General features: G+C 41.9%; 3 protein-coding genes across 5 annotated transcripts; 1 reads left to right on the forward strand and 2 right to left on the reverse strand.

The window, feature by feature from the left end:
* Positions 1–1930: 1930 nt before the first annotated feature.
* fli1rs (Fli-1 proto-oncogene, ETS transcription factor-related sequence) lies at positions 1931–20414 on the forward strand. Of its 3 annotated transcripts, none has more exons than XM_070835321.1 (10): positions 1931–2051; positions 9612–9811; positions 10322–10485; positions 14880–15083; positions 16199–16276; positions 17404–17472; positions 17800–17862; positions 18554–18601; positions 18846–18932; positions 19367–20414. In XM_070835321.1, the coding sequence occupies exons 1-10, from the start codon at positions 2034–2036 to the stop codon at positions 19888–19890; spliced, it is 1455 nt and encodes a 484-aa protein (XP_070691422.1). In that variant the 5' UTR covers positions 1931–2033; the 3' UTR covers positions 19891–20414. The 3 variants fall into 3 exon arrangements, with proteins under 3 accessions (XP_070691422.1, XP_070691425.1, XP_070691423.1); XM_070835322.1 differs by lacking the exon at positions 1931–2051 and adding an exon at positions 2481–2609; XM_070835324.1 differs by lacking the exon at positions 18846–18932.
* A 359-nt stretch (positions 20415–20773) lies between these two features.
* zp3d.2 (zona pellucida glycoprotein 3d tandem duplicate 2) lies at positions 20774–23770 on the reverse strand. Its single transcript, XM_070834896.1, has 8 exons — positions 23291–23770; positions 22574–22689; positions 22389–22489; positions 21858–22032; positions 21654–21759; positions 21444–21532; positions 21260–21336; positions 20774–21114 (listed from the first exon to the last, which is right to left on the reverse strand). The coding sequence occupies exons 1-8, from the start codon at positions 23768–23770 to the stop codon at positions 20774–20776; spliced, it is 1485 nt and encodes a 494-aa protein (XP_070690997.1).
* A 1886-nt stretch (positions 23771–25656) lies between these two features.
* lypc (ly6 domain containing, pigment cell) lies at positions 25657–26507 on the reverse strand. Its single transcript, XM_070836110.1, has 3 exons — positions 26398–26507; positions 26062–26181; positions 25657–25894 (listed from the first exon to the last, which is right to left on the reverse strand). Exons 1-3 carry the CDS (start codon positions 26447–26449, stop codon positions 25689–25691), a joined length of 378 nt encoding a protein of 125 aa, XP_070692211.1. The 5' UTR covers positions 26450–26507; the 3' UTR covers positions 25657–25688.
* Between the last annotated feature and the right edge of the window lie 1027 nt (positions 26508–27534).

Here is a 27534-nt window from a genome sequence, read left to right on the forward strand (position 1 = left end):
AGAAATATGAAGCATTTGGGGTTTTTTGTTGTATTTTAATGAGAGAGGCTGAGCAAAGACAAAATAAGCTGTTTTGATCCAGTGGAGGATCCAGTCGATTCAGTCTCGTATCAGTTAACGTGTGAATCAAACATACATTAACTGTAAAAACAAGTAGACATAAAGTCATCAATACTTGACCACTTGAGCGACAGGAATTCATGAGACATCCTCCATTGATTCACGCATTAGTTCATCATGAGTCATGCGTCTGTTAAGTGTGACTTCCCTATATGATTTGTCACCTTATTATAAAGCATTAATTCTACTTTTACTTTTACAACGTCATTCCTTGATTTCTGTATGAACTTGCGTGGCCACTAAGACCAAAATGTTGTTAGACATTTTAATTAACCTGGATTTTTATCTTTTACCTTGAGACTGTGAAATTAACTACTTAAGTGCCAAACTGGAGGTAAAATCAGACTTAAATTAACTATAAAAACTGCTTTGCTGGTGCACTCTTTAAGGATCCAGCTACCACCATAACTGTATGAATACAACAGATCAGTTTTGGTTCATTTTCATGCAAGTAAAAATTAAAAAAGAAGTTACCCGCTTTAAACAGCGTGGGACATTTCCACTAAATGGAACCCTCCGTCCTCGTCTTGTGCATGAACGTGTTCAAAAGTTTAGTCTGGGCAGGGCTACTAGATAACCTGTAATGTGAGGACGAGGGTGATGAGAAGATTTTGATTGAGGTGATGATCAAAAATCACAGTGTTCAGCTTATTTTGCTTGGGGTTCCCTGAAAAGCCTGCAAAACACCCAGAGGAGCCTGAGCTCCAGTTCGTGAACCTCTGATCGTACCTGTCATAAGACCAGAGGTGGTTTAAGGAGACATGACCTTAATTCACACACACACACACACACACACACCTTCAACATGCTCATAACCCCTCAGCAAAAACTGATGCTCGTGGCTGCTTCACTGTTGGTGCTATAATCATGAACACTTATAACACTTAACAAATATTCCCCTGTTAAACAACTGCTCGACCAGGACTTTTTTTTTATCCGACTAAATTAGGCTGATGTGTTTTGTTTTTTTTCCCAGTCAAGAAGAACATAACACTTATGCTCACACAAAGGTTCACCAGGAAATGAGAGAACAAAAGACAAGGAGCACAGATTCCACCCAACATGGGACCTGGACATGCAACGATAGAACATGTGAAATGAATTCAGATAAACCAAACTGCTCATATGATGCAACAAAAAAACGCGTAACATGACATGACATGCTCCCATTTCGTGCTACAGGTTTGTGTTGTGTTAGAAGAAGCACAGATTTAAGGCATTACTCATTAAATAGCACATTTTTGTTCCTATCACTTTTCTATTAGACTTATTAAAACTGTAACAGAGTCCAAATGCTGGCCCACACACATAAATATCACATATTAACATATTTGGTATCTACTAGGCTGAAGCGCCTGTGAATATCCTAGTGCCTGGTCACTTGGCATGGCACCTCTATAAGGGCACACTTTTTGAGGAGATTTTTACTAAATCTTTTGACCACAAAAGCCATTTTCATTTTTTTTTTGTGGCATTTGTTAGTCAGGGTTTCCTTTTCATCTCCACTGTGGTAAAACTATTGCAAAATCTGTTACTTTTAGGTGAAGGATTGTGAGTTTATATGCCCTGGCTTTTTCTTTTGTTTTTTCCTTCCAAGCAATGGTTTCATGAGAAGAGGCTTTCAGTGTTAACAGTGACTTCACTTCCCAATTTAGAGAGAGAGAGAGAGAGAGAGAGAGAGAGAGAGAGAGAGAGAGAGAGAGAGAGAGAGAGGGAGGGGGGGGGGGGGAGGGGGGGTGAAAAAAAACCTGCCATCCGGTTATGGTCTGCGAGCAAAAAATTGTAAGTGCAATGGTTTGCGACATAGAGCCAATGCACCCCTGCATGCATTGAAGTGCGGTTAACTTAGAAGGCAAAATTAGCTGGAACATCTACAAAAACGACTAAATGACAAAGACTGCGAGGCTGCTGCAATGGACTGTACGATAAAGGTAGGAGTTTGAACTGTTTTTAAGGCTGCTGCTGCTGCTGGCGGTGAAAATGACACCCACACCAGTCCGGAGTCTGCTGAGTGAGAGAGTCGAGACGGTGATGCGAGCTCCCCACTCTTTCCTTCTTGTACAAAATTTCCTCTTCCTTCCCGTTCGTGGTTGTATGTCGGCTCTATAATAACACAACTAACCACTACATCTTTACACTCAGATAAAAACACTAATTGGTGGCCGCTCACACGCGTAAAAGAGGATCTCCAAAAGCGCGCGTTTCGGGTTTTTTTTTTTTTTTTTTTAATTAATCTAATTGCTGCGTTTAATCGAGCTCACCCCCAGTGTCCAAAACAACAGCGAAAAAAGGCCCGGGGAGGGACATTAACGAACATTTACCAGGTTGAGAGACTTCTTTTTCTTTAACGGAGAATAAGTTAATGAAGGGATGCAGGACTTCGCTGGTGCGCACAAGGCAGGTGTCCCCGATGGCGCCGTGGATCGACGAGGATACAGCGAGAGTCCCTTTTTAAAGAGCAGGAGGGATCCATTTCCATCAGATGACTGGTATTTCACATTTCATACCATTACAGCTACACACGTTTGTCCCCACTGTCTCAATTTATTTCTAACTGTCCGAGAGTTGCAGAAATAAAGGCCTTCGTGTCAGGAAATTCAACCCGAAAAGGCATTTTTCATGAAATTAACGCTGGAAAGTGATTATTACGCGAGGAGGGAAAAGGCAAACATGTAATTATCTGATGTGAAGGACCACAAATATACAAAGTCGCGTTATCTTTAAACCAATGGGCGTCCAACATGCAACACTGGCCTGTAGGCTTTTATTTTTCTTTTTATTCCTGCAGTAAAATGCTCTCGCAGCCTTGTGAACAGCCTCTCTCATTTCCGCGCAACATTAATACGGATAATCCTACATTTAGGATTTAAAAAAAAAATAAAAAAGATTTATCATAACGAATGACTTGATGTTCCAACCCATTAAAGGCGTTTTCAGTTAATTGTAAAATATATATATATATATATATATATATATATATTTTTAAAAAGGCGTTTGAGAAAAAGGCCTGAGAGGTAGATTGAGGAACTAATTCCACTAATTTCTCTTTTGTTCCGTGTCTTTAAAATATTGAAGTGTAGGCTATATCGACGCATTTTGGCCCGTAAAGTTTCATTTTTTCGTTGTAGCGTAAAGAGGTGAGTGATTAAAGGGCTATTGCAGGAAAATGAGGCCACCCTGAAACGAAAATCGAGCGAGAAAACGAGTTTCATCCGTATTTAAATATATACACACACACACACACATATATATATATATATATATTGCTTTGCTGTTTAAATGTTGACTCAGCGCAAATACAGAAGTCTTCTTTACTAAAAGCAAGATGATTATTTCTCATAATTCTTCTCTTGCGCTTGTCGCAGCGGGTTGTGTGTATGAGGTTATTTTAAGTATAATTTATAGCTGCAAAAAGGGAGCGCTTGTCAGGTGTCGTTATCTGAACTCAGCAGGCTTCCTGTCTCAAACCTCAGACTTTCCGCACACATTTCCTGCTTCGTGGACGAGAAAAAAAAAACACATCGAAAAGGCAACAAAGCCTCACCAGGAAGAAACGCAGTGGACAAAGTGAGGCGTTTCTAATGTTTTAACTCTCCACTGTCCGCTCACACAGGCCCCGGGTGGGGTGGGGGGGGCAGTGCAGGAGACCCGGACCTGGCTCTCCGTGCGCGGCCTGCAGGGCCCTGCGTGCTGCCAGGCTCCGACCTGTGAAAACCGCATCGTTGTTTGTGTCGCAGAAGTAAGCAGCTGCTCGGGCCTTTGCAAAATCAGCTTGCTTTAACTTTTACTTCTGCTTTCTGCCGCTTGCTTCAGATATGGCGCACACAGAGGACTGCGCCTTTGCACAACTTCATCTCTGGCCTGTTATTGTAGGCTACACCTTGTTTTGCAGCGACTGTGCCGTTTGTCAGTCCTTATTCATATCCTTAATATCCTGAAACCTGGTTATTAGAACATATAAGTATCTGGAAGCCATTTGTGGTAGCCCCAAATGTAAACAGGAGCTCAGTAGCACCTTAAAACAATTTTATTTCTACAAACAAGACAGTGAGGAATGTGGCAGCAACCCACAAATCATGAAGTTTCTCATTTTTAAAAGATTCATTATTAGAAATCCTGTGCGGTGCTATTATTAAGACTGTGTCTGTCTCTCAAATCTATAGGAAATGACACATAAAGTCATCAGTCCGGTGCAAAGCAAAATGTTTTCAGATGAGGATGATTTATGAGGGTGCAGTGGGGTAGAAGTATGTCACCACATCAGCTAATTGAATTCATTAGAAATTCACAGGTGTCTCAAAAACTGACATTCAAAATAAACCAAAAACTGGTGCATGTGAGAAAGTAGCTGTTAACCACATCCCTGGTTAGAGTTTAGGGCAGTGGCTCCAAAGCCTGTTGGCTTGTGACCCCTTTGAACAGATCGCTGTCTTCATACATTTACCTGTTGGGACCAGTTCAAGCAAACATTGGGACAAAGATTAGAAAATCTAAAAAAAAAAAAAAAGAACATTTTGTGCAGCAGGAGTGTGTTTTTTTTCCCTGCTCTACTATATTAATCTTTTTGCCATCCCTCAGATTCATCCTGCGATAGGTTGGGGCTGAAACAATTAGTTGATTAACTGATTAGCTGATCAACAGCAAATTAATCTGCAAATACCTCGATGATCAATAAGTCATTGAAGTCATTTTTCACCCAAACAGATGAGAATTTAATGGTTTGAGGTTCTCAAATGAGAGAATTGGCTGCTTTTCCACAGCTTGAGTGTCTTTGTTTTTCTGACCGTTGGTTCGACAAAACAAAGCACTTGCAAAGCACGTCACCTTGGCCTCTGGAGGATTATTTCATTCATGCGTGTTTTCCACTTTTTTGCCATGCTTTACAAACCAAGCGATGAAAAATATGAGATGAGAAAATAATCTGCAGATGAATCAATAATGAAAATAATGGCTCGATGCAGCCCCAGTTAACAGATGTGGCCCCCAAAGGGCACTCCAGCCTGGCAATGTAAAGAAAATACTGAAAGGCTAATTATGATGACTTGAGTGAAAATGAGCCACTCAGGCTGCTGTTCTGAATACATTAAGTACAAAATGATATATAACAAGAAAAGTCACTTCACATGATCTTTTTTTACTCTCAAGTCCCTGTTTTTTTTAAAAACAGTACCAACATCCTCCATGTCTGATTCATAACAGGTCTAATAATTAATAATAATAACACTATGGCAATAAAAATAGTAATAATCATACTTTAAAAAGGTAGAAACTGAAACCGGAGCTATTCAATTGCATCTCAGCTTAGGAAGCACAAGTCCAACGTGATGGTGCATGATGGTTCTTAGTTTTTCTCTTTTCCTGCAGTTAAACCGTTAATCTAAAATGGTTTATCATGAAGACGTAAAAAGTGTGAGCATCCATGTCGTAAACAGCCTGTGATCACGCTCTGAGCTATGGGTTTGGGTAAGACTGCATGATGCAACCGCAAAGCTGCTGACTTAAAGCCACAGCGGAAAGTTTCCACGACGGACTTCATGTTTGTGCTCTGACAGCAGGTGAAGAGGGTGAAGAGTTTACTATCAATGAGCACAAGCGGTGTAAATTTTAGGACACAGAGGCACACGGCAGAACCAGCCTTTAAAGAAGGTCATGTTTTCAAAAGTTGTTTTGTGTCACTGAGCAACAAGCTGAAACACATTGAACAGGAAGTCAGTTGTGGCATTAGCGGTCAGGCCACACTTATATATTTGTATCAGTGTGCAGAGGAGGGAGAGAAAGAGAAGGAGAGAGCGCAAGGGGAAGATAAAGAAAGAGCGGGAGTGCGTGTTTGTGGTTGTGAAAGCATGAGCTTGTCACTGAATGTACTGCCCTGAAAACTCAATGTGAAGGGCCCGTCACGATAATATCAACAGTTTGAGCGCTGAGCACCAAAAACACTCCAAAATCGTCTTCAACCGTGGCGCACAACTACCCACTATCACGTCTTTCCATGAGAATCTGCTGCCCGGAGCCCTTCAGCCGCCTGTTTCACTTCTGCACAGAGAAAAAGGGCCTCGGGAGGCACTCAGTGTGCGAGAGGAAGACTGGGGGAAAGGGGACAAGGCAACAGAAGTAAAACAAAGCAATCAGCTGAAGAAGAAACAGTCAAAAGAAAGCTGTGCTGGATATTATGAACTCCTGCAAATCAGTTTTTGAACACATCTCTAAAAAAAATCTTCGCTTTTAGTTAACATTTAACATAACAAATTAGATATCGATCACCTACATACTTCATTTAGAGTCCTTACTTTACAACATAACATTATATGTTTCTATTAACCCAACACTGAAAGGGGAGCTCCACAGATTAGCACATGGAAAGTGTTTTGTGGCCACAGAGGGAACTGCGTGAGAGCTGATGAACTGCCTCAAGTGATGTCACTTGAGTCACCCTCAGCTAGTTGGTCTGAAAACTACGAGCTAGAACATGAAAACCAATCCGGAGGCGTGGAGCGAGACAGAAGCGAGCTTGCAGAGCTCTGTAGCTCCGCCGCTCATCTATGTTAGCTGTTACTAGCATAACACATCCAAACCTCCAGCTTAACTGTCTGTACTTCTGCTGGACTCTGGGTTTTAACAAGCAAGGCGAATGCATGAAATGAAAAAGATAGCATCTGTGCTTACGCTGCTTCCAGGGTTAAGAAAGTATTTTAAATCTTTTCGTTTGCAACATGATAGTTACCGCCCGTGTCTTTAAATCGTGAGCGACTAGTATCATTCATTATTAAACGTGCGCGGGTTCTCTCAAACTAAAACCTTTTGCCCACGCTTGCTTTATCCGTTACACAGCAGCAAATGTTCCAAGCTGCAGCAACAGGCTGCTGAAATCTCACACACTGACTCACAGTATCAGGTTGTCTGCATCCTTGAGGAAATGCCAAACTGTGTGCCATGCATTAAGATGTGGTTCACAATGCGCAGGCAACAATTGAGCTAAAAAAAAAGAGAAGAAAAAACACAATGCGAAGGCGGCACTTCAATCAAGGCTATACTCTTCTTGCTGTCCAGTGAACCCGACCCCCTCTCCTCCCCTGACCAAAGGCCTTTAGGGTTGTTTTCCAGCTTTAAAATGACCCACATTTTTACACTGTGCCCCCCTCCTCCACCATTTCCTGTCCCTTGGCCTGTGCCAAAAGGTTCCTCTGCACATGGCGGCCAGGTTTCCTGTAGGCCACTGAAAAAGCACGGCACTGACGTACAAGGCCCAAAGACAATGCTCAGCTCCTCTAAACAAACACGCACTTGCACCCACTCGGGCTGCCGTGGCCTCATCGCACGAGCACGCGCTTCATTTGAGCAGCAGACAGAACAACAGGTCCACTTTCTGCCCTCCTGAGTACGTGGGATCAAATTGCCATCTCGGGGTGGTTTTGAGGCCTCGCTATAGGTGCTGAATACAGGAAGACTGTAATCTCAATTAGACTCCACCTTGACACCCCCACCACCCCCCCCACCCTCAACCCTAATCCTAACGACAAAATATAAATGTGGTTAAGGTTACTGATGTTCTTTAAGATAAGAAGACATTTTCTAAGTGGTTTGTATGAGCTCCTGTTTCTCTTGTTTCCATTTCACATAGATTCAAAGTTTTAATCAGTCTCAGGGCTACGCCACTGAATTTTAAGCGATAGTTTGGAGACTAGAAAAGAAGAGGAGCTAGGAAAAGCCAGAGGTGGGAGAGAAGTGAAGGCGAAATGATCCAAATCAAACGTCAGAATCTACAGTTCAAGTACCTGTTCGCACGCCACTAAAGCCCCATAGGGGACGGGGACGAATTCAAGAGCACTGCAAAAGGAAAGTCAAGCGCATCCACCGAGAATTAAATCAAGAAAATAAAATAAAAGAGAACGAGAACACATTCATATCCACAAAAGTAGGAACAACAGATCATTATGTACATCTACATATTAGATATAGATACATAAATACATTTGGTGATGGAGGTAGGCACATAGGTCATTTTAATTTTCTAACCCTTTCATTGGGTCTTTTTAACATTTTCAAGCTAATGGTTGTGGTTGTGTTTTATTAGCTATTTTAAGCAGATCTGACAAAAGGAGATATGATTGCCTTTCATTTTTTTTTGCTATAACCTTTGCAAACTATGATTATTGATTTTGTTGATTAACTGCCAAGTTCCATAAGATGTAAGTAAGTAAAATAGAACTAAATATTTACTGATAATGGACAGCGAAATCAACCGTCTTAATCATAGACTTTAATCTCAATTAGGACATGGGGTAATTATGAATATCAGTTTATGTAAAGGACATCTCTGTTGAAGCCTACAGGCCTGCTGGTGCAATTGTCTCTTTACACGCTGATAGCTGTTATATTCAGTTGGTTCAGTTTATTTACCAAGTAGGTCATTTTAGTACTTTATCTATTCGATATTAATGGACGAAAATGGAAGGTTGTGACCAATTTTGTCAGATTACTGAAATATGAAATATTGTCAGTTAACAGATATTAATGACATGGCTATTTCTGAGTGGCTTTGGATCGCTTCTAAATCAAACAAAAACAAAAATGGAAGCAGCCGCACATTTGACTTCCACAAATACACATTTTCTCATTTAAATGCGATTTGCACGTTCAGCATTCACAGGTCAACTCAAAACGACAAAACAGATCTATTTCTGTAGCTGCTGTTCGCCTGTTGTCATTGAAACCCCATATGTCAGACATGCTTTCAGGAGTTCGTAGCTCTGGTTATCGTGAAAAATGCTCATCGTTTTAAAATTTCCATTTTTAAAGATGCAGTCAAACACGTAATCAGTTAATCCTTGGCAATGTAACTGTAATCTATTTGTAGTTTTTAAAAATGTAATCTTGCCTGATCATAGTTATAGTTTATTTTTGGTAATCTGATTACATAATTGTGATTACATGTAATCTATTCCTACCTACCCTGCTTGCCACAGACCCAAGTCATCACTGCTGCACTGTTGCATTTCAGTCTTGTGATCATTTGAATTTCTGACGTTACTGCGTTGGCTGGGAGATGTGAGTGCATCTCTAATGAGATCAACCACAAACATCATCCCTGCACGATCTAATCTGTAGCGTGTTATTCACTCGCTCTCTCCTACCTCTTTGTCTTTCTGCCATCTTGTCGTCTGCTTAAGAAACCTTTAGCCTATTTAGCATCCTCCTCTTCACTGTAACAGTGCAGGAGCTCTCATAAGGGCTGAGGTGCTTTGTGAGTACATTTTCTCTTTATCAGGATCCAGTCTGAACTGTGAAGGGAAACTCTTTTTCTGTTCAGCTTTCATTTACAACGTTAGAAACGCTCCAATCTTTAAAGTCTGTTATTATCATCATTATTATCATCACTTCTGCTCATGTTTGCTGAGGTGGAATAAACGGAGTCTGTGTGTGGAAAAAGTCTCCACAGGTTGTGACCCGGCACATTAATGGCCGACACTGACCGCTGTGGCTCTGTTGGACAGGAAGCGCTGTCCGTGGTGAGTGAGGATCAGCCCATATTCGAGCCGCCCTACACTCCGGCCATGCACATGAAGACTGAGATGACGTCGCCCGGTGTGTTCAGCCAGGCCTCCAAGCAGAGTCCAGAGACCCCCGAGCCGGAGTGGGTGGGGTCAGCGGCACAAAATCCTGGCAAAAGAGGCGAACACGTCAATGGAACCAGGTGAGTCAGGACAGGCCGGGGCCACACAGGAGCACAGGTTCCCGGATTATGTGACTGTAGCTTTGTTACGGTCCATGTCAACATTCTGGGTTTTTCCAGACCCTAAAAATGTTTATTGTTCACGTAACAAATGCAGCCTGGTGTCTTTTGTTGTCTTCTACCACTGACAAATATGGTAATTTTGGTATTTTGATTTTAGCTGATGGAAAGTAACAAACAACATTTACTCAGCTACTGTACTTACTGATACTGTACATTTTCAATCCAATCCAATATAATTCATTTATAAAGCACAATTAAAAGCAATAGCAGTTGACCCAAAGAGAACAGCAAAAACAAGAGAACTCACTAGAAACACAAGTTAAAGAATCAGCTCTTAAAGCTAAATAAATGGAAGTGGTTGGACACAGAATAACAAGAATTATAAGATATTTCAATGATCAAATAACTCCTCCAGCACTTTTCCAGGCTGCGAGGAAAAGCGTGACCTTAATGTTTTGCCTGTTCTAGCCGTGAGTCACCGGTGGACTGCAGTGTCACCAAGCGCTCCAGACACATGAGCGACGGGGCCCCGATGGTGTACCAGGCCTCGTACCCGGAGCCTCGCGTCAGCCCCCAGACGGCCACCCCACCCAGCAGCGCCACAGAGGAGAAGAGGGTCATCGTGCCGGCAGGTGAGCCGAGTCACTTACACGAGCTGGCGCTCACCCTCAGTCACCCTCCATCCTCACACAAGACCGTTGTCATAAGACAGTTTCCCAAGAGCTGGCACACTAGTGTTGTGCAATATAAATAACTGAATCAGGGATGGACACAGCCTGGGTTTGTGTATCTAACCCTTCTTCTCCAAACCACCACCACCGCTACTGCTACCCCTGCTGCTGCTACTACTAACATTTGGCCATTTTCATTTTTGATCATCCTGCTTATCATGACTGATAAGGGCTTTGGATTTTTCTAAGCCCAAATGTTAAACTGTTAAATGTCTCCAGGGCCAAAATTGCCAATGCTCCAGTTTACTGTCAACAAATCCCATGAAAAGCCCAAATTGAAAAAGTATTGTGTGTATATCCAAAGCCTGATATACACTCTGTTATTTTGAGTCCCTTATATTTGAGTCCCACATATACTGTACTACTGCTGTAAATACTCACTAACCTGTTATTGTTATTCCCCAGCAGAAAATAGTCCCCAGAAAATGCATTATTTACTCCTGTTTGAGTAACAGTTTTTAAAGACTGCAATGCCCAACTGTTGGAGGAAGTTATTAAGTCTTAATGTTGAATTTATCCTTTAAAACGTGGAAGATATACAGCAAAATAACCTTCAGTTGTTCATATGAACGTGAGGAAGAGGAAGGATGTGTCATTGCTTTATAGGCATTTGAGGTAAAAATCCCTAAATAGTTGAGTTATTGAGTTCAAATGTTGCCAGTTACAAAGTTACAGAGCCTTAATGTCAGCACTGCTGATGCCTGCGTGTTTCAGGTGAGCAATATGTTGTAAACTATGTATGTAAACTTTATTTATTTATTTATACTGCAATAAATAAATACTGCAATATTTCCACTGCAAATAAATACTTATTTGCAGTGGAAAATCACTGCTATACAACATGGAGTAACGTTATGTCTCACTACTATCCCAAGCAGTCATTGCCGAGGTTCGGACACCCTGCTGTGTTCAGTCTGTTTCATCCCAGCTATGAATCACTGGCCCGACCATCTAAAAACTAACCTGATGACTTACTTCACTTTCTCGCCTTTGCTCTCTTCCCTATCGCTGTGGTCCTTTGAGACTCGTCACGTGAGCGCTTCTGAGCAGTTGTTCATGTGCACGTTTCAGTGAGTCAGTCTTGGGAGGGATCCCTCTTCAGACGTTCTCCTGATGGGTGCCGTGGGCGATTTAAAATTCAGCTTTGTGGAATCCAACGAGTTTCATCAATGAGTCACCAGCACCAAGTTACTCTGCTTCATAATGCACGGATGTTGCATCACAGTAGCATGTGTTAACCAAGGACAATCAGGACCTGAGGGTGGGGCCACTAAGGCTACTGCCTAATATTACGGGCAATTCAAAGTCATTGTTTGCTACTGGAAGTGAGCTTGCCTTCCTGAATCAAACTAAGGATATATTTTAGTCCTGTGCCGATATATTAAGATCAGCTTCAACCAAAAATGACCCATTATCAAAAGCGTAACCAATTTCAGATTCTTAGGATATGATACAACTGTACAAAATATGGTTAAAAAAGTTTCATTACATGCCTGGACAAAAGTAATATGGTGTTTCAGATTTACTATAAATTAAAGTAACATCTTCTCATATTATAGAGTTCTAAAATAAGCATTTGTGATTTGCAATTCTGATTATTTATACACTAGCAATAGGATCTTTCCTGTAACTTATTTCTGTCAATCACCTTGACATAACCATAAAAACATGAATCATGCTTTAGTTGCCATGCACAGGTATTGTATTACAAGAGCAGAGAATGTAAAGAAGATAATTAAGTTGATAAAAGAAAATCTAATCTGGGCATCACTGTGTTTCTAACAAAACATATTTGCTGTTGCAAATTAATGGTATATAATTTGTAATTCATATAGGCCACATGTCATATAGGTCACAGCAAAATGTTTATTTCAAGGTGTTTTTAGAAGCTTGAAGTTAAGGTAGGATGACAGCGTTAAATGCTTCAATGATTGGAGGCTTTACAGCTGCTCTCTCAAACTGGAGTATATTCACATTTAATGCTTTTTAAGATCTTTCAAAGAACTCATAGATAATGTAATGTCCTTATGTTCAAACTGGGAAATATATTTTTTAAATGGATATTTTTCCCAATACTGAAATGTAAACAAAATATTTAACGCAATAAACTGTTATTGCACTGTTATGCACACAAGACAAAAAACACTAAAACAAAACCTAATTAATAATAATCATTTTTTCCAAATAATTGTTAGCTTTTGATTGTAATGCTTGAAATCCTTCATTAAACAACAGAAATGTATAAAATAATAAAGCAATATACAATAAAATGTTATTGCCCAGTCCTGGTGCCTAGAAATAGTAGTGGATTGTGGATTTTTAATTATTGTAAAAACCACCGCTAACATAAATCACACTTCTCATCGTCCCTGAAGACCTCTGGGGCAGCGTAGCATCATCTCTAATTATTTGTTTACATCTTGAATCCTGTTACCTTCAGGGACACTACACTGAGAGCAGGTGGTGGTCATGTCATGTTTTAATAAGTACCTTTAAAATGTGTTTGTCCATTTGATGTGGTGGCCTTAAATCTTAAAGAACAAATTCAAGGCCTCCTAAGACTTTAAAGGGCCCTGCAAGTAGGTGCTGCAAGACAACAAATGAGAGCAAACAGCTATTTAAAACAGCACACACATCAAAAAAGTAGGAACTGGTAACCACGGTTTGAGTTTGACTAAAGCTCACATCTGTTTTCACAATGGTTGTACCCGACCCACCACCCGTTTCAAAACCAGTATCAAAATTACAAGCATCACAGCCGCTGCTCATGGTGGTAGTTTCCGGTGTTATTCAGCACATTTTAAAAACACATCATGAGCTCTTCTGTACGACGCTCCTCCCTCCATCCTTTAGGTAAAAGACCGGATAATACGTCCAAAACACAAATAGCTAAAAAAAACATTACATGTTTTCATCCAACAAAATGAAGCAGGGAAGCACCTCAGGTGTCAGATTCGGTATTGGGAGTATGACAGATGGTGTCATAAATATCCCGTCCAGACATTTTATTAAAAAAATGTGTGTCTCATATACAAGGAAAATAAAACTCACAAAAAAGTTCAGTCTTACAATTACACTTAATCCCTCATTGAAAAATCCAGAATGTGTGAATATGCAAATATTTTTCCATTTTTAAAGTTTGCGCTCGATTACTTCAAGCTGCATGTTGGACTAGCTGTGGTGTGACTTCGACAACATCCTGTTTATGTGCCTTCTTGACAGGGAGAACTTCAGCCATTTCAATCTAAAGGTCCAGATCAGGGGTGTCCAAACTTTTTTCACTGAGGGCCACATACAGAAAAACATCCAAAGGGCTGGGCCACTCACTAGAAGGCACCTATATTACTAACTTTAATCCACTAGAGGTGATGTATATATCATGTATACATCTTTTCCATTAGTGGGCTTTCATTTATTAGTTGTGGTACAAGCTGGTCTTTGTCTTGTAGGCTCTTATTCAGGTGATCAGTGAGATCCACTAAAAACAGAGAGAGGATCACTGAGCTCATGAAGAGCTCCTTCTCTCTTCAACACTGGTCCATTACTGATCTCAGGGAATAAAACTACTGCAGCACAGAGCCACGACTTAGCCAGCTAGCCCCCCCGCACCAGCATCAGAGAGGGAAGCTTGTAATAGTCTGTGCTAGAGCCCTGGTGCTCGAATCTCCACTTTCTTGACCCTCCGCGGACACCGTAGATTCCTTTGCGCTCGCCTGTCCCAGCTGGAGCTCCATCCATCGTACCTCCACACAGCTCGTCCCATTTAAGTCCCATCATGCCAACTGAACCTGGCACAGCTTCAAGAACATCCTCACCCGTCGTGGTGCTCTTTAGACTGCTAACATCAAGCAGCTCCTCCGTAATGTAAAAGTGATCTTCATTAGTTATCAGCTGTGCTCTCATCGCACACCACGTCTCAAACTTTCTACTCTCACTTGCTCTCTTACGTTTCCTTAATTCTGCCATTTTGGGTCACCTGTAGCACATTTCTTCTTCTATTACTCATTTTATAGAGAAGCTGCCTCGTTCAAGACCGTTACTCCACCTAGTGGTGAGACTAAGAAGTACAACACAGTCCAGCGCAGATTCCATGTGTGGGCCGTGTTACAATACATTTTTAGAATTTCCTGCCGTAGTTTGGACACCCCTGGTCCAGATAGTATGCACAAACTATATCTAGCTAAAAGATCATTTACCTTTAAAAAATGAAAATAAAAGAAGTCCTCCAACAAAACGAGGACTACAACAAGTGTTTCTGGAGTCTTCTCTGATCATTTCTGTGCTTCTGTTGCCAGATCCTGAGGTTTGGACACAGGACCATGTGCGCCAGTGGCTTGACTGGGCCATTAAGGAGTACGTCCTGGAGGAGGTGGACGTCCTGCTCTTCCAAGCGCTGGATGGCAAGGCCCTGTGCAAGATGACCAGGGAGGACATGATGCGTCTCACGTCGGCCTACAACGCAGACATCCTGCTCTCACACCTCAATTACCTCCGGCAGAGTAAGGCTCGCCTCATGTCTGAAACATGTCTCTCTCCAGCTGTGTGACATTGTTTGGTTTCGACTGTGTAAAAAGGTTCTCATTGTTCCGAGGCCCCAAGTGTTTTTACCTGCATGTAAACAGGATCAGAAATGAATCAGACACTGTGAAATATGTCGAGCTGATGCGATTCAGCAATTAGGCGACAAGTGGCTTGTTTGATGATAAACTATACAATTAGTTGATTAAGCAAAAAGGCCAAAAGTGAGGATTTGCTACTTTTCTCTTCTCTTGATAAAAAAAGAATGATAATAATAATTATAGTAATAACAATGTTGTGGAAGTTTGGACTGTTGCTTAGAAAAAATGAAAATGTAACTTTGGCCTCTTAAAATACTTTCTGACAATTATATACACTATAGATTATATGAGTCTATTGCTCAGAAAAATAACTGGTTATTGAAAAATCAGCCCTTATGTCTGCAGGTGAAGTTGGTGAATTTTTCAACGGGCGTTTCATTGGTCGCTCTCCTTTATTTCAAAATTTGATTCATGACTACCAAATTCCATCCAAGTACTAAGGATTGAGGATATGGACAAAATAACACAAACCCCTTTCAGCACAGCATCTTATGAGGTCCTCGTTATGTTTTCTGTTGAGGCTGGAAGAACATGACGCTATCTAAGGCTGAGGTTTGTTGTGTTATTACCTGATTTCGCTGTCTTCAGTGTGTGACCACGAAGGGGTTGTGGCCACTGTTCCTCTTGGCTAATGCAGGTTTCCTGTATTTGATACACGATATGTCGTCATGATTTCGGAGACTTGCTGCATTACATAACTGTGACTGTAAAAACTACAGTTAAATAAATAAATTCAGCTAACGATGGCAGTCACCAAGCTCTGATGACTGCAACATGCTACCATATAACATGATCCAGTACTACAGCGACAACACAAACTTAGTCATTGGAAGTTGAGTCGAATCAACGCCTCACTAGTCTGTCAATGTCTCTGATGTCTGTCCTTTATTTCAAAACACTATTCTTGGCATTCAAATTCCAGTGCGGCATGACTGATTGTCATTGTATCTATCATAAGAGAACATAATATTGGCTTTTTTTGGTCTCTGCTTCAGGTAGCCCCACATTCTCATACTCCACAACTCCCACCAACAACACACCACCACAACAACCCAGACTACAGGTGAAAACAGGTGAGATCACCCACTCTCCTCTATCACCTCCTTTTCATTAAAGGCCATGAAAACCTAATTTCTCAATCAGCTTCTTGCCACAAGCGATGGGTCCATGAAAACTCTATTTTCTACTAAAGATACTGCACTTGAGAGGTTTGTGCAATTGTTTTGTTTTGCTTGTTTGTTTGCTAAAAAATAGCATTATTCAGTGTTTCACACATAAAAGCACAGATGAGAGAAAAGTCCAAAAAATGAACACAAAATTGTGTAACTGAAGCTTTTTCTTCTGTCCCATCCTTTAAACATTTGCCAGGACCTGAGCTCTAGGCTGAACTAAACTACAGACTTGCAGCAAAATGTAAAAAAAAGTTTGTAAAAAAAGAAAAAAACACTTTTATACTTAAACTTATATTTATGTACTTAATAACACTTTTGTACTTTTACTAAGGATGTGATAGAATGCAGGACCTTTACTTTTAATGGAGTATTTTTACATCGCTGTATTAGTACTTTTATTCTTTAGATGACACATTACACATAACTGCCCAACGTTTTTATCCCATTATGACTTAAGGTTTTACTCTGAATGATTCAAATACATCATAAAGATTTTTTTCTAAATGCAACACTATCTAGTATTAGTATTTCTCATTTCACTTGCCACCATTTCCCATCAGTCATATTGTCCACATTTGTCTCAAGCTCAAAACTCAAAATCCAGGCTCATCAGAAAAGATCAAAGTGCTTGAATAACTTGGGGATTCAAAAATAATGTGCTAAGTTTCAGAACCGTATTGCATAGTTTAAAGAGTCTAAAAAGGTTCCATGGCACATCGCTGGCCTCATTGACTCGAAAACTCAACAGCCAGTTTCAGACAGGAAACAGCTGCACCGGCGCAGGAAATTGGGGGTATGAGTCCTGCTCCTGGGACACAATTCACAATCTTGTGGCGACAGGGGTGGCCTGAACAAAAGAATGCTTGCCCAAGAAACTGTGGGTCATCTTCAGACCTCCAAACTCTTATTGTCTTGGTCTCCATTTACTGACTTCCTTCCCACTATCGCTGAGCTGTCCACTTCAAAGCCCTTTTACACCACGTGTCTGTCAATGTCTGGCCTCATCCTTGTTCTTCTTGTGTGTGCAGAAAGCAGTTTTGATGAGATCAGCCGCAGGAACAGCTGGCCGGCAAACACCATGACTGCAGTGCCGAAAGGTATGACAACAAAAACTGAGGATGATAAGAAACCCATGATCACGACAAACTCTTCATCCATGAACAACTAGCGGTATCGTGCAGAAATGGGCTCTTTGTAAATTACAAGCTAGGCCACATCTGAGGATAAAAAGATTATTATTTTTTATTATTTCTTGGTGGTTTTTACCTTCATTGGACAGAGACGGTGAAGATAAATAGGAAAGAGGAGAGAGAGGGAAGTGACAAAGGTGCATTTCTAAAACCGGTGACTACGTGCTGTAACCACTCGACTGCCAAGGTGCTCTAAAACAATTTCACACGGGTCTTTTTCTGTTTTATTTGTAGGTCCCTCCATGGAGCACCAACACAGCACAAGAGTTACAGAGCCTGCTCCGAGAATTGTGCAAGGTATGAATATTTCCCCCCCCCCATCATGTGTGTGGTAGGAGACACAGCCGTGCTAGCAGCTCTGACAGTCCATAGTTATGGGCAGCAGTGCTTTGAGCTGAATGCTAACATCACTTACAGCATGCCAATATGGTCACACTGACAATGCTCATATGCTGATGCTTGGCAGTCCCCTCTTAGTGGGCACTGGGAACGTGTCTAGCTTGGTGGTATTTAGTCATAAACCAAAGTAATGGACAAGGTGACATTTTTTTGAAATGATGGCGTTAGATAAAAAGTTGAGGGGTCGACGGAGTTGTTACGATTCATCTTGAAAGGATCGCTTCATCCCAAAAATTTTCATTCAAAAAAGTCAGAGCATCACCAAAGTCATTAGGATTCACTATCTGGGGAACATGAGCGTCTGTCGAAAATTTCGTGGCGATCCGTCCAATAGTTGCTATTGATTATAGTGGTGGACAAGCATGGACGAAAGTAATCCACAGTAGATCTCTGAATGTTTCTGACTGGTCGACAGCATCAACAGCAGCTGCTGAATCCTGATGCATGTGATGTCAAACAACATGCAAAAGGTGTTTGAGCAAATCCTGAGGGCACTAAAGATGGAATATAAGGGGGGGGTGGGGATATTAAGAAAGTAACATCTGCAAGAAAGATGGTGTGAAAATAATAAGGTTTTTCTCCTTTACAGACCCGTATCAGACATTAGGGCCCATTAGCAGTCGACTAGCCAACCCAGGTAAGAGTCTGAACCGAAACAAGATAAACCAACAAAGATGACACAAATGAGGCCTTTACACTGTCTGCTTTGGCAACATTAGAAAAAAAAGCAAGCAAGGGCTGGCACACACGCACTCACTTTCCAAAATGGAGTAAGCATCGAGCAACACCTGTTGTGTCGGCAGAATTGCATCACGCTTACACAGACGAAATCTGGCTTCCCTCTCACCAAAATGACTGTTTGCCCTGCTGTTTCCTCACAGAAGGCCAAGCCCTCAGCTCATCCAAGAACCGAACAGGCAAACAAAGTCCATACAAGCTCCCTGACCCCAGCGCTCACAGGCCTGTGGGTAGGTTTCTGCCCCGATGTCTGTGACTTCCTCCAAGCCACACAGTGAAAAGGTCAAATTTGGTGGAAAAATACAAGCTGACTGGGATGTTAGATATGTGTCCTAATACCAATGGGAAAGAAACCCGTCCACAACAAAATTCATTAGTTCTTTGTTATGAGAAAAATTGAGGAGCTGTCCAAGGGCCTGAAATAACTGGATGCTTTTGTATTTATTCAAAATTCTATTGCTAAAGGATACCTGATGCTCATGGCTTGATATTTACACATGGACGATTAAATCCTCGATAATGAAAGAAAGTAAAGATGCACAGACACAAACATTTCACACAGCTACTACTGGCGACTGTGTACATTTTCTGTCTTGCTTTGTGTGACCAACCAAGGAAGTCAGTACCCGATTCCTTAAGTCTTCCTTCTCATTTCTCCTCCCAGGTTCAGGGCAGATCCAGCTGTGGCAGTTCCTGCTGGAGCTGCTGTCCGACAGCAACAACTCTGGCATCATCACCTGGGAGGGCACCAACGGCGAGTTCAAGATGACCGACCCGGACGAGGTGGCAAAGCGCTGGGGTGAGCGCAAGAGCAAGCCCAACATGAACTACGACAAGCTGAGCCGCGCCCTGCGCTACTACTACGACAAGAACATCATGACTAAGGTGCACGGGAAGCGCTACGCCTACAAATTTGACTTCCAAGGCATCTCGCAGGCACACCAAAATCACGCAGCGGAAGGAGGGATTGTTAAGTACCAGACTGAGATGTCCTACGTCCAGCCTTACCACAGCCACCAGCCCAAAATGAACTTCATGGGTGGCCACCCTGCACCTATGCCCGTCTCCCCCGGCAACTTTTTCGGCCCTCCGACAACGTACTGGAACTCACCCAACAGCCCCATCTATCCTGGGTCAGCCATGACCAGACATCCAGCCACTCACTCCCACCTGAGCTCGTACTACTGAGGACGACGCAGCTCACACCTGAGCAGGACGACATGAGAGAGGAACCCAAACGTGCGAGAAAACACACACACACACACCATCCAGGATGCACCCGCGCTGACCCGTCTGAAATGATGGTGGTATGACGCTATGGTTCATTTTTATAAAGGCATTAAGATTTTGTCTTTGTTGCATTCCTCCTTAGAAATGGACAAAACATAAGGGTAAACTAACTCTTCTGAATGGAAAGGGTTGGTATTGTATTTTGCCAAGAATTTCATGAATATACTGATGACACAATGTATTGAAACCAAGTTTTTTTTTTTTTTGTAAGTACTTTGTTTGATAGTGCCTATTGTAAAAAAACAGTCATAACCTTTACTGTTTGAGTAATGTAACGGTTTTCTAACTGTTTTTTCTTCATAGGTTGAAACTGCAGTTATCACATTCATGACCTGACATTTGTAAAAGAAAAGTTGTACAGAATGACTGTCGTGTAGCAAAATAACATTTACTTATGATGTAAAGCAAATAAATGATGCTTATACCTGAAAATGAACTCCTGTGAATTTTATCATTTATAGGTTCTGGATAAAAACTTTTTGAACTGTTTGACAAGTTTGGACTTTGCTAAAGGAATAGTTCAACATTTAGAGAACTTTGAGATGTGCTTTTTTGCTTTCTTGCCAAGAGTTAAATGAGAAGATTGATATAGATTCAACATTGTGAGTGACACATGAAGGCAATCCAGCTGCACCATTAGTAACTTTTTCAACCGTGTAACAGACAATTGCATAAAAAAAGAACATTAACACAAACCACTAGATTATTGCTGTGAGCTTGTTAGGAATCATGTAATGAGCCACCCAGACTGAACTTATCACTGTACATACAAACGCCAACTTTATTTGTCAAAAGCAAAGATTTCTTCAAATATTGTGTGAGGTCCTGTGACCTCCTCCTCCTCCTCCTCAACAACAGCTGAGCCCTTCACCTGCCTCTCTTCCACGTCAACCCACTTCACTCCTCCGCCTCCCGACAGCCACTTCGACTCCTTCACTTGACCCATCAGAGACGCTCTAATCGCTTCGGGCTGTGAAGTCGTCCACCAGTCAGTCACCTCTCTGGTCATCACTGGTTTGTGTGTTGCTGCGGTGGTGGTGGAGAGCGTCTTCCTCTTTGGGGTTGTGGTGGGTTTCACTTCAGGCTGTATCCTCCACGACCTGGTGCTGATTACTTTAGACGCTAGAAATGTTGAGTTTTTAATATTAGAATACAAATTGTTTCAAATTTTGCAGTGCAAACTCACTATTAAAAAATACTCCAGTTTACAGGTCACATATGTTTCTCAAAATTGCATAAAAAGCAGTAAAAACATTGTGACTCTCACAGCGAGTTCCTGAAAAGGAGCTGCAGTTGGAGTCGCAGCAGGTGCACACCGAGTCTTCTCCATAGAGCTCAACCCATCTGAAAAAAAAAAACAGTGATGAGAGTTCATCCATTTTGTGCCAAGAATTATACAGAATGTTTGAGCTTCAATTTCTTTATGGAAAAAAAAACCCCAAAAACTGTACCTTCTCGCTTTTGCGTCGTAGTTGCAGGACTTGGTTGTAGGTGTGGGCACAGAACTGCCCACAGACATGGTGCAGTGCATGTTAAGCTGCTACAGGAGATCAGAGTCCAAGATCCTCCGTAAGTTAATGCTCTACAGTCTTTAAGCATGGCAATTTCTAACAAAAGACCTCCACCAGAAACAGTAAAAAAAGGAAAGCATCTCTGCTCACCCGGCCTGTAATCCCCCTGAACAAGAAGGCATCCACAGAGAATCTCACAGCATTGTTTTTGTATGGGAGGAATCTGGAGTGCTTGTGCTTGCTTTCAACCATACACCTTTATCAGAGGGAGAGAAATCCTGACCATAAAACTTATGCTAGTTGGTTTATACTTCAGATCTTCCTTTTTTTGTGTGAGAGTGAGGTGTTCATCACCCAAAGTTTTTCACGACTGGAAACTGAGGCGTGGACGCGTGGGACGTCTCGGGAGTCACGTAACACGAGTGCAGGTACAGCCTTTTGTCTCGGGACATGGACGGAGCCTCGGCCTGAAAGTACATGGGCTTCCCCAGCACGTAATGATCTGACGGAGAAAGCCGCTCCCACTGAGCTGAAAGACAGACGGGTCAGACAGTGAGACAACAGCAACGGCAGCAGCCTCCAGATTCACTTGAAAAGACGCTTCTAGCTTTCCTAAAGTCAAATACGAGCACGTGGTGATTTTAAAATAGTTTTGTGGTGACATTCAAGAACTGAGACACATGATACTGAATAAAATGTTAGATCCTAAATTTATACAGAAACCTTTAATCACTTTTACACTTTTAATTACAGAAATATTTCATGCTGTCATTGGCCACAGGAACTAAGTAATGCAAAATAATAGGTTTTTCGATTGACTTCTTTTTTAGGTGGTGGTGTGATGAGGTGGGTGCTGGTAGTAATAAATATATTTTCAGGTTTTACCATTTCGTGGAGTCAGAATGACTTTTGCTCTGTTCAGTGGTTTGAAGACCTTGCGCATCCTCATCTTCGGTATGTAGCCGATTTTGTAGGAGTATTGGTACCTAAACAGTTAAATACATTGTCAAGATTTTTAAATAATCTTTCATAAAGAACTTGGTGCAGTACGAATTCTGGTCTGGTCGTACCTGTTATAGTAACATGTAACCGGCAGGGCGAAGGGCACAGCTCGCCTGATTGGTCCTTGGACCCTCGGTGGGTCATAATGTAGGATGTTTGAATAGACCACCTGGTTATTACTGATCTGCAAAGAAACTATTTGCTTAAAAGAGTCTACATCTGTGTCATTAGCTTCGGCTGTATTTAGTTACAATCCTAAATATTGGGGACAAGGTGAAACTTTGACCTGATGATGGTGCTGCATGAAAAGTCTGTTTATCCTCAGGGGGAAATTAATGTGCGCCAAAATTCATGGTAATCCATCCAATAGTCATGGACAGTAGGGCTACATGTGTCAGTCATAGTTATGGATTATTTTTTTGGTCTATACAACATTAGGGGGAGAATAAGAAAATGCCCATCTCAATGTCCAAAAGCCTAAAGTGACTTGATCAAATATTTTCTTTTGCCAAGTCCCAACGTTAGTAATATTACACTGACTATAATGTGAGATCAAGAAAAGCAATGTAGCTCACATGAGAGCCTGAAACTGATTTTTTTTTTTTTGGCAGTTTTGCTTGAAAATGACTTAAATGATCGTCAAAACGGCTCAAGTTGAGACACTTCCCTCAAACCCACAACTGTCAGCCTCGTGGTGGCGCTAGAGGGAAAGTCGTGGACGAGAGACGGTGAGGTGTATTAGTTTGGACCAAAGGGAGGGCTGACAGCCATGCTGGGAGGCTCACCGTGCTTTTGGTTCCACACATGCCAATGTCATATTCAAAGTAGATGTAGTCCCTCGTAGATTTAGAGGCCCGGCACGCCCCCAGTTGGAGCCGAGGCTGTGGCTCCCCGGCGCCCAGGATGCTCCGCTGCACCTCAACCAGCATCTTGTTCCTCCTGCACGAAGTCCTCACGGAAACACCCGAAGCTCTGAGCGGGCCGGCGGCGGGCCGAACCGGGAGCAGCACTCCGCGGACGGACTCCGGTATAGGCTCCTGCCCGGTGCCTCTGGCCGGAGAGAGACGCTCCTTGTCCACGAGCGGCAGCCTCGAGTCCACAAACATGGGGAGGTGGAGGAAAGGCGGCGGGAGAGTCGTAGTTTGTCTGCGGGAAACTTTAGTCATCACCTGGGCTGTTGGTTGGAAAGCCTCAAAGCTCGGTACTGACCCTCCGCCGGTGGAGGACAACAGCGGCAGCACGAAGACCAGAGAAAGGTAAACCATGCCCGGAGCTCTGGCTCAGCTTAGCAACAAGTTTAACTCGTATTTTAAGATTCAGAATGAAAACTTCAGAGTCCAATCACTGATGGTGGTCTCCTCAGTTGGAGCCAAATCAGCAGCACCTGCTGGTGAAAAGGACGCAGGCAGAAACAAAATGGCGCCTCTCGCTGGTGCCTTGAGGCAAAGCAGGTTTCTCCTCACAGGTGTGATGTTCACGTGCACCCAGCTCTGCTCTGTCAGCTGCACAGCTACAACACAACAAGTGGCCTGATTGAGTTTTACTGCACAGACCATTTTCAGGAAACACCAGAGATGGCTGCTCTCCATTTAGGTGAACGGAGCTGTAATCAGTGGTGGAGAGGTACTTTTCCTTAAATGAAATGAATTAACTTGAAAGTATCAGCATCAAAATATACTTATAGTACCAATACTTAAAGGACTGAATAATGTATATTATGACTGGATCACAATTATTGATGCATCTATATGTACATGACTTTAAAGTTGCAGATTACTTCATATACTGCTGTATAGCTTGTGAAGTCTAGTTTAACCTGTAGTAATGCATCATAATTAATGTGTTGATTTATGTTTTGCATTGATGATCTGAATGTGTAAAGTCACTAAAGTTGTAAAACATGTGGCGGTGGAGTGGAGTGGGGTAACAAAGGACAATGTTTCCCTCGAAGTGGAAGCATAGAACAGCAGAAAATGAAGATACTCAGGTTCAAGCACCTCAAAAGTACAGCACTTGAGTAAATGTTCTTTCAACCACTGGCAAAGATTAATGTCATGTGTAGCACCAGTGAAAGCCTGTGACAAAGGGTTAAAGGGCATTCAATTATATAAATGAGTAAATACTAAAATAAAGTTAACTTCTGCTCAGATGTATATAAACACATTACGTGTAAAAGTTTATTCTGGTTTATTGGATTCTTTAAAGATCGGCTACTTTACAGTTAGTTGGTTAGTTGCTAAGTTAGTTGACTTTTGACTTGAACATGACTGCACAGAGCAAACATACAAAAAAAATACTTTTACACAATTACATGAAAACGTCAGGTCCAAACAATAGTTCTCATTCAATTCTGCCACATAAATAAAACGACCAACAAACAGCATGGTAATGCTCCCACATTGCAGGCGTGCAACATAATGACACTGTTGTGTCTGTGCTCATGAGCGGTGGCCTACGGTCATGTGAGTCATGCTCAAATTTAACACGGCTCACATGAGAGTTTGAGGACGTGTCGGTACGTGCCCCTCATTCTGTGGGCCAGCTTAAAGATAAGGCTGTTTGTATACGGTGTGTGAACAATTCATTCAGGGTTTAGGTAACAATATTTCTCCTATTTGCACATATTTTTTTCATATAATAATCTCCTCTCCATCATTATCGATATAATCTGCCACTTCCATCACTTTTGGAGTGTTCACATAATCCTGAAGTGATGTGGTCACACGTATGCAGCTAAAGCACCATTTGATTTCATTTGTTTGAATCACTGAAAACGACCTCATCTCCTCATACTGAACTCTGCGACTGCTGCCTACTCTGCGACACGTAGTACATATTTGCATACAAATTGTAAAGCAGTCTGGGCCAACCGTGACTGATGAGGTGGATATAGGTAAATATCACCATTTGTATAAAATGATCACGTCACGGGAGCAAAAACTAAACATGTGTTACACTAATCTCCACTGACCCCTCCAAAAACAGCTCTCGACGTCTTTAGATGTTGGTAGCAGTAGTCAGAGGGAAATATGAATTCACACTCATGGTAAAACAAAGCACAGGTTAGTGCATCACTAAAACACGTTGAGTACACTGTCAGTCCATTAGAGGGCAGGAGAGGCATCTCCGCTTCATGCACGCCAGACTAGTTCTCTTCCATAATGCTGTAATATTTTTTTCTATTCACCAAACTGAGTACGAGAGAAGTAGTGTGAGCAATGTGCCGGTCCAGTAGGGGCCAGCAGGCTTTGCAGCTCCGTTGCACAGGTGTGTGTTGCAGCATTCATTGGTGAAGGTGAAGTTGAGCCCCATGGTGTATTTTTCACCAGTGAGTCCACACATGGCGGGCAGGATGCAGCTCTTCTCATACAACACCACGCGGAAGTCTCCTGAAAATCAACAAGTTCACCAGAAAGATTCGGTTTGGGAAAGACTCGCTCACAAAACAGCCCGCACTGACTCATCTCCCCTCCCCGTGCCTGGAGCTGCCTTTCTCGGTTCTTTTTCTCAGTTTTGATTCATTTACATCTCGCTCAGTGACATGAGGCGCCCTCACCTTTCTGGCCCACAGCTCTGCTGGACAGACAGACCTGCCCCGGTGGACACTTGAGGGGGAATCTGATGCAGTCCAGAGGCGAGATGGCCGGGAACACACACGTGTAACAGAAGAGGGGAACTGAAATGCAGACATGTTGGTTACAACCTCAAGTGGCTTTAAAGTGGTTTTGCGTTATACTACATTAAATGTTTTTGTTTGGAGTTGTTGTTGTTGTTGTTGGATATCATGATGGACACTTTTTTAATGTTTTCTAGAGCAAACGATCAATCGAGAAAATAATCGGCCGATTAATCCGTAAACAAAAATAATTGTTAGATGCAGCCTCACACTTACCCACAGCTGGAAGTAAACAAAGGAGGAGCAGAGGGCAAACCAGCTTCGACATTACTGACTCCGCTTCTGTCTCAGGGGGGAAAATACTCTTCTTCAGCTTTCAGCGTCTCCTCTTTTTCGTTATTTCCTAGAGCAAACCAGCTGCCTTTATCTTCAACTCAAGAGACCTGCTGAAGTCTCTGTCTCTCTGACTTGAAGTCAGTTTCCGATCAGCTTTGTCCAGGCTTTCCCAGCTTCCTCAGCCGGCCCAGCTGCAGAGATCTGAAGGTAAATCTCCTCTGCTTTCTCTTGATATTCCAAGAATCTCCACAGTCCAATACTTATGATTCAATAAGGCTGTTAGCCTAATTGTGACAGCCGTGCTTTTACAGCTGCAAAGGCTAACCGTCCGGCAGAGAATGGCACCATTCAGATTAAGAGAATCTTTGTTAGGAAACTACACTCTAATTTAGAGTTAAAATCTGTATAAATGCATCATTTTATGTCCCTTTATACCATGTTTTTTTTTTTTAAGAGTGGCATGTTGCATGGTGTAACAAGGCAGGTTTATTAAATCACAGCTTATCTCTTAATGAAAGACGTTGAGTTTGTTGGGAGGGCTGTCAAGTGACCTGCAGTCCCATGACTGACATGATTAAGTGTTTTGAACTTTATGGAAAATATCTTAACTTCACAGGTCTTTAAAACTGTTTTGATTTACAATGAAAGGCAGTTTAAGAGTTTCTATCTTAGAATCAACTTTAATACTTAAATACTAGTTTCATAGTGATATTTAATAATAGTTTAATAAGTAAATAAATGGTCATCAATGGGAAATCTGATAATCTTGTTAGATAAGGTAATTACATGAAACATATCACTATGAAGTCTCATTTTCTCTCTTACTATTTCTGACATATAGAAGGCCATTGTTCCTATCATGATCACTGCAGTAAAGATAACTGAATTAGACCACAATGAAAAAAGGAAATCTTGGCATTTCTTTTAACACTGAAATAACAGTTGGTGTTTGATTTAGTCTGCCACATATTAAGTACAGGCCACTCCTAATACTTTACTGCATTTGTTTAAGCTTTCTTAAATTACCCGAGACAACAAATTCAGCTGCGCTTTCTCTCTCAGCAGGAAGTGTAACGT

Source organism: Pempheris klunzingeri, chromosome 8 (assembly GCF_042242105.1).
Source record: "Pempheris klunzingeri isolate RE-2024b chromosome 8, fPemKlu1.hap1, whole genome shotgun sequence".
Classification (NCBI taxonomy): domain Eukaryota; kingdom Metazoa; phylum Chordata; class Actinopteri; order Acropomatiformes; family Pempheridae; genus Pempheris; species Pempheris klunzingeri.

Excerpts from the sequence above, each read along its gene's own strand:
- zp3d.2 (XM_070834896.1), bottom strand. The coding sequence starts at position 23,770 with ATGGTTTACCTTTCTCTGGTCTTCGTGCTGCCGCTGTTGTCCTCCACC. Across the intron at positions 22,490-22,573 it reads GTTACATGTTACTATAACAG|GTACCAATACTCCTACAAAA; the intron begins GTACGACCAGAC and ends TTAACTGTTTAG. Across the intron at positions 21,115-21,259 it reads CTCCTTTTCAGGAACTCGCT|CGTCTAAAGTAATCAGCACC; the intron begins GTGAGAGTCACA and ends CAACATTTCTAG.
- lypc (XM_070836110.1), bottom strand. The coding sequence starts at position 26,449 with ATGTCGAAGCTGGTTTGCCCTCTGCTCCTCCTTTGTTTACTTCCAGCT. Across the intron at positions 26,182-26,397 it reads TTGTTTACTTCCAGCTGTGG|TTCCCCTCTTCTGTTACACG; the intron begins GTAAGTGTGAGG and ends TCTGCATTTCAG. Across the intron at positions 25,895-26,061 it reads CAGAGCTGTGGGCCAGAAAG|GAGACTTCCGCGTGGTGTTG; the intron begins GTGAGGGCGCCT and ends GTTGATTTTCAG.
- fli1rs (XM_070835321.1), top strand. Across the intron at positions 17,473-17,799 it reads CATGACTGCAGTGCCGAAAG|GTCCCTCCATGGAGCACCAA; the intron begins GTATGACAACAA and ends TTTTATTTGTAG. Across the intron at positions 18,933-19,366 it reads CAGCGCTCACAGGCCTGTGG|GTTCAGGGCAGATCCAGCTG; the intron begins GTAGGTTTCTGC and ends TTCTCCTCCCAG.